Genomic DNA, 6,108 nt, shown 5'->3' with positions numbered 1-6,108 from the left:
AAAATGCAATTAAACCATTCAACATTTTAAAATTGTGCAATTGAGCCTAAGTGACCTGAAGTGGCATGTTACCAACTGGTAATTAGGTAAAAATTCTAAAAATTAATGTAAAAGAACAAAATAAGGTTTCTGACAGTTGGTATCGGTCGAAGGCGACTAGATCTATAGAGACTGTCTCATTTCCATGGATATAGAAACGAGAAGGGAATGAAGGCGGCTATGGAGGTTGTCTTCATCCCTTCAAAGCTTAAAAATATGAAAGGACGAAGACAACCGCCATGGCTACCTTTTTTTGAAAACCAATAGGTGACTTTATTAAATAAGCTCAGAAATAGAGTCAAGGGGATTAATCTCCCAAAACAAAGAAGAAGACTACGAGAGAGCTAACGTAGCAAGGACGTGAGCTCCTCTATTTGCAGTTCTAGGAATGAAACTAACTGAACAATGCGCAAAAGACGACATAATTGCCCTAGAGGCATCAATAGAAAAACCAACATATGAAAGTAGATTAACAGTAGGTGTAGATAACAAATTCTTGAGCGTGGAACAATCCGTGTAGATATGCACCGAAGTAAGACCCCGGTCCTTTAGCCATGATAGAGTTTCTTTGCATGCTAGCGACTCAGCCATGAAAGGAGAAAAACATGGCGGAAACCGCCCATTGAAAGCTGCCATGAAGACCCCGTCGTGCGCCAATAGAACAGCGCCAAAAGCTCCCGTCTTGGTGTGGTGAAGGTAAGCCGCATCTACGAAGCAATAACAATCTGCTCCAAAACCGCCTGGAATGGCCGTAGGTTGCGGCGTCTGTTGGTGAGCAGAAACTGGATGGGCGTGACGCCAAGCGGCAGCAGAAGCCTGAGCTGTACGCCACACAGTTCTCGGCCGAGGAATGGAGGCTTCCCACACTGCTCTGTTGCGTGCCTTCCAAATGTGGTACAAGGTTGCTACAACAGTCACAACATCCTCCTCCGTAAGCATGGATAACACATTAGCAAACCACACACCAAAATCCTCCCCCCCCCCCCCACACTAGTAACATGCAATGCAGATTCATTCCATACCAATGATGAAAAATCACATAAAAGAAGTGAATGCATAACATTTCCATTTAGAACACCACATAATGGACATGTTGGGTCAATCTCCACTCTTTTTATAATCAAATTCGTAGTGGTTGGGAGAATATTGGAAAGAGCTCTCCATATAAAAATTTTCCATTTCGCAGGGCATTTTATTTTCCAAAGATGTAGCCATTTATCATAAATACCCGTAGTAGGCTGTAGGTCTCCCACAACTCGCTTATAACCTTCTTTGACAGAATAGATGCCCTTTGGGTCTCCTTGCCAAAACCAGGAATCCTCATAGAGGGGAGCCACTGGCACCTTTAATATACGGGCTACGTCAGTATGCTGAAAGCTATCCTGAATGATGGAATGGTCCCATGTTCCTGTGGTCAGGTCAATCAATCCTGAAACCACTGAGCCATTTAATATATTTGGCATGATAGTCTGTATCATTGGATCAGGTTCGTCAGGTAACCATGGATGACCCCAGATTAGAGTTGAATTTCCATTCCCCACTCTCCTTCTTACACCAGTACAGATTAATTCATGGGAGGCCATAATACTTCGCCAACAATAACTTGGGCAATTACCAAGAGTGGCATCAATAAATGTTGACTTTGGAAAATATCTTGCCTTATAGATGCGAGCCACTAGGGATTGGGGTGTTACCAGAAACCTCCAAGCCTATTTGCCTAGCATAGCAAGATTAAAAGCCCTCAAATCCTTGAATCCCAAACCACCAAATTTCTTGGGTACACACAGTCTGTCCCAATCTTTCCAGTGTATGCCTCTCTCATTCCCAGAACCCCACCAATAACGGTTCATCGCCCTCTCAATAGCAACACAGACTGAGTCAGGAAGTAAAAATACACTCATAGCGAATGTAGGCATAGATTGGGCCACACTCTTGAGTAGAACCTCTTTTCCTGCCTGTGATAGCAGTTTCTTATTCCATGACCCAATCCTTTGCTTGATCTTATCTTCAATGTATGAGAACACAGCTTTCTTATTTCTTCCTACGAACGATGGTAGCCCCAAGTATTTACCGAAATTAGGAGCAAGAACCACTCCCAAAACCGTAGCCACATTAATCCTGTCTCCCTAAGTCGTGTTTCTACTAAAACATACACTGGATTTATGATAATTTACCGCCTGGCCCGACATATGCTCATAATCAGAAAGACATTGCTTGATAGCCTCAGCCTCTTGAAAATTTGCCTTAAAGAACAAGAGACTATCATCTGCAAAAAACAGATGAGAGACCGGGGGTGCACCCCTAGCAACTCTACAGCCATGAAAATCACCTCGTGCTTCAGCTTGTTGGAGCAGTAGGGAGAGACCTTCTGCACAAATAATAAACAAGTAGGGAGATAGGGGATCTCCTTGGCGAATACCACGCGTGGGGATAATCTGACCAATATCTGTACCATTCACAAGGAAGTTGTAGGAGACTGTGGTCGCACATAACATAACCAAGTCTACCCAATTCACTGAAAAACCCAGAGCTAACAACATCTTTCGCAAATAAGACCACTCCATCCGGTCATATGCCTTTGCCATATCCAACTTCAGGGCACCCCAACCAACTAAACCACACTGCTTTCTATTCAAATAGTGTCCCACCTCCGCAGCAATAAGAATATTGTCCGTAATAAGCCTATTCAGAATAAAAGCACTCTGTGACTCTGAGATTATATCTCCTATCAGAGGTTTCATCCTATTAGCAATCATTTTAGCCATGATTTTATAGACTACATTACAGAGGGCTATAGGGCGTAAATCAGACACTTTCTCTAGGGTATTCTTCTTTGGAATTAACACCACATTAGTATCATTCAAGCCCTCAGGGAAAGAACACTCATTCAGACATTTCAACACAAAAGCCGACACATCAGAACCCACAACATCCCAAAAATGTTGAATAAAGAGCTACTTTGACCTCAGATTCACAGAAAGGCAGCAAAAGGGCATCATTCTGCTCGGTGGTGATACGTGGGGTGATAGAAGCAGTAAAAGAATCCATATTGAAGGAAGAGTTATTTGATGCAAAAATACGATGAAAATAATCAAGCACAACAGAATTCAGATCATTCCCCTCAACCCACACATCATTATCATTCGTTAGTCTAGAAAGGGTGTTTTTCCTCTTCCGAGCAGAGGCGTACCTGTGAAAGAATTTGGTATTAGCATCTTCTCTACGCAGCCAATGCTGTTTCGCCCTTTGCTTCCAAAAAGCATCCTCCTGAACCTCCAACTGACACAATTCCGTCTCCATACGTTGATACTCCCCGAGGGAATGGGGATCAAGGCAGCCTTTAAGGTGTAACTGCTTCTTCCGGAGGTTAGCAATCTTCTCCCCAAACTTGTGGAAATGGTCACCCCCCCCCAACGGGTAAGCTTGTTTCCACAGTATTGTAAATAGGCCAACAAGCCAGCGTGTCTCCCTTCCTCCCACGCCTCCTCTACTTACTTCCGACAGCCTTCATCATGGACCTAGGCCATCTCGAACTTAAAAGATCTGCGTGGTCTTAGACGTACTCGCACACTCGGGTTGACTCCCAAGTAAAGAGCCGAGTGATCTGAACTGCGAGAAATAATATTTGTCACAATCGCCTCTGGAAGTAAATTACACCAATCAGCTCCTGCGAGGACTTTATCCAACCTCTCCTCCATCCAATCCATTGTTCCTCTGCCCCTTTCCCATGTAAACTGATAGCCCTGCATGGGGAGTTGTGTTAAGCCACAATCATCTACAACATCCCTGAAACCTCGTAGCAGATTATCAAGATGCGGATTACCACCCCTTTTCTCTGCCTGCAACAGAAGATCGTTGAAATCACCTATCACCACCCAAGGGAGTGATGATCTGTCCGCTAGTGTTCTTAAGAGGTCCCATGAATCAGTTCTCCTACTCCGCTCCGGAAATCCGTAAAACCCTGTCATCCTCCAAACCCCCAGTTCTGCAATAGAAACTTCCACATCCACATGATTTTTCGAAAAACTCAATAATCTCGCGGTATTATTTCTCCTCCAAAATAGAGCAAGGCCACCACTTAAACCAACATTATCGACATAAAATAGTCCCTCAAAACCAAGCTTGACACGGAGACGCTCTGCGTGGATCCGTCCCACCTTGGTTTCCATGAGAAAAACGAACTCAGGCTTCTTACGAGACACTAGGTCCATCACTTCGCGAACTGTTCGTGGATTGCCCAAGCCACGACAGTTCCAACTTAAAGTACTCATGATGATGGGCGGGTCTGGGGTCCAAGACCCGCCACATGCAAGTTTTTTGACACCTTGGTCATAACCACGTCATTACCATTACCTCCCTGGCGCCGTGAACCACTGCCCGAGCCCTCTCGACGGCGTTTGGACACCGCCGTAACCACTGCCGGAGCCTCCAACGCGTCAACCGGCACAACAGCTTCCGCTGTTCGACTGGTGCCGCCAACTGCCACTTCCGGTCGCGTCTCCTCCCTCGGCGATCCGCCAACCGGAACCAGCCAATTATCACCAACCGCCCTAGGGCCCCGGCGCTGCCCCGCTCTCAAATCTGCTCCGAAGGGGTACTGATTAAGCGGGATAGACGATTACCTTGCTTTCAAGCAAAATCTATGCGTGTGACCCATCAAACCACAAAAGAAACAAAAATAGTGTAATCGTTCATACTTGAATGTCACCCAACTCCAGGATCTATCACGCTTCATGAGCTTCATTCTTCTCTTAATTTCTTCAGAGCTTTAAAAAAGTATGAAGGCATAAAGGCAACTGTCATGACCGACTTCATCCTTTCAAAGCTTTTTTTTTTTAAACGAAAAAAAAGGATGAAGGCAATCATCTTGGTTGCCTTCATCCCCTTCGTCTCAAGATCTATGGAGGTCTCTATGGATTTAGAGATGAACCCTAGCCTTCAATTTTTTTAGGGGTTGAAAGATGAAACCATTCCATGGTTACCTTCATCCTTTCAACCTCTTTGGTCTTTAGAGATCTATTGTGACAATCTCGTCTCCATGGATCTTTAGAGATCTTTGGAGGTGATTCCATGGATCTATTAGTCTCCGATGGGATGGATTGCATGGTTTTAACATGTTGTATGATTCAATTGTAATTATTTTTCAGTTTAATGAAAAGTTACATTTTCATGCCTTGTTCGATGGTAAATTTCACCCTTATTCTTATTTATTATTTTATACTAGTTTTTCACGCGCATTGCGCGAATGATATAATGACCAATGTTTATTTTTAAATAAGTATTTCAAAGTATATTAATGCATGATTATATAGGAGATGTTCATGCATATGTAATTGAATGTTGCATTTGTTTATTTAAATTGGTAATTCAAAGTTTATGAATGCAAGATAATATATGAGATATTGATTATAATTGTCACTAAAATAAATGTTTGCAATTTTGTAAAAACGCTAATCTAAATACTTAGTAAAAATGATAGTATAAATAAATACTACTTTTTTGTTTTGAATTTCTCTAATTCTTTTTAATTCTCTTTTAGATAGCATTGTCATTGTTTTTATCTTCCATACTTAAAAAAAAAAATATTTATTGGTATTTGGTAATGTGTCATGTGCAATTGAGTTATTGTAGTAATATAGAGGGCAACGTAATACAATGAGATTATGATGTAGGAAGTTGTGGATTTGTCTCGTTGTGTTTGTATATATGATTAAGATTTTAGTTGTACTATAAAATCTTAATCTTGCAAGCGCCTATTGATATTTGACAATGGTAGTTTTCCCTCCTACATGTTTCATGTTCTGTGAAATGTACGTCATACATTCTCATGTGAAAATAATCAAAATATTGAACAAAATATTAATATTTATTATATTTGTATAAGATTAATGAGTAGTACATTTTGTTCTAGTTTCATAACTTGTTTACTTGATAGTAACAACAATAGCTTTGCAGGTAGTCTGAATACTGATACTGCAATATGTCCAGTTTCATCAACAATTTATACATCCATTTGGCACATGTTTATTTTGAAGTTCATATTTTTGAAATTAGTATGAATGAGTGTAG

The 6,108-nt window shown here is 41.7% G+C and overlaps 1 protein-coding gene across 1 annotated transcript; it reads right to left on the bottom strand.

The window, feature by feature from the left end:
- Positions 1–372: 372 nt before the first annotated feature.
- Positions 373–1,622, bottom strand: LOC116015905. The gene is made up of 2 exons (XM_031256070.1): positions 1,062–1,622; positions 373–966 (listed from the first exon to the last, which is right to left on the bottom strand). Exons 1-2 carry the CDS (start codon positions 1,620–1,622, stop codon positions 373–375), a joined length of 1,155 nt encoding a protein of 384 aa, XP_031111930.1.
- Positions 1,623–6,108: the final 4,486 nt, after the last annotated feature.

This window comes from Ipomoea triloba, chromosome 4, assembly GCF_003576645.1.
Source record: "Ipomoea triloba cultivar NCNSP0323 chromosome 4, ASM357664v1".
Lineage (NCBI taxonomy): Eukaryota > Viridiplantae > Streptophyta > Magnoliopsida > Solanales > Convolvulaceae > Ipomoea > Ipomoea triloba.
This window is presented reverse-complemented; position numbering and strand designations above follow the sequence as displayed.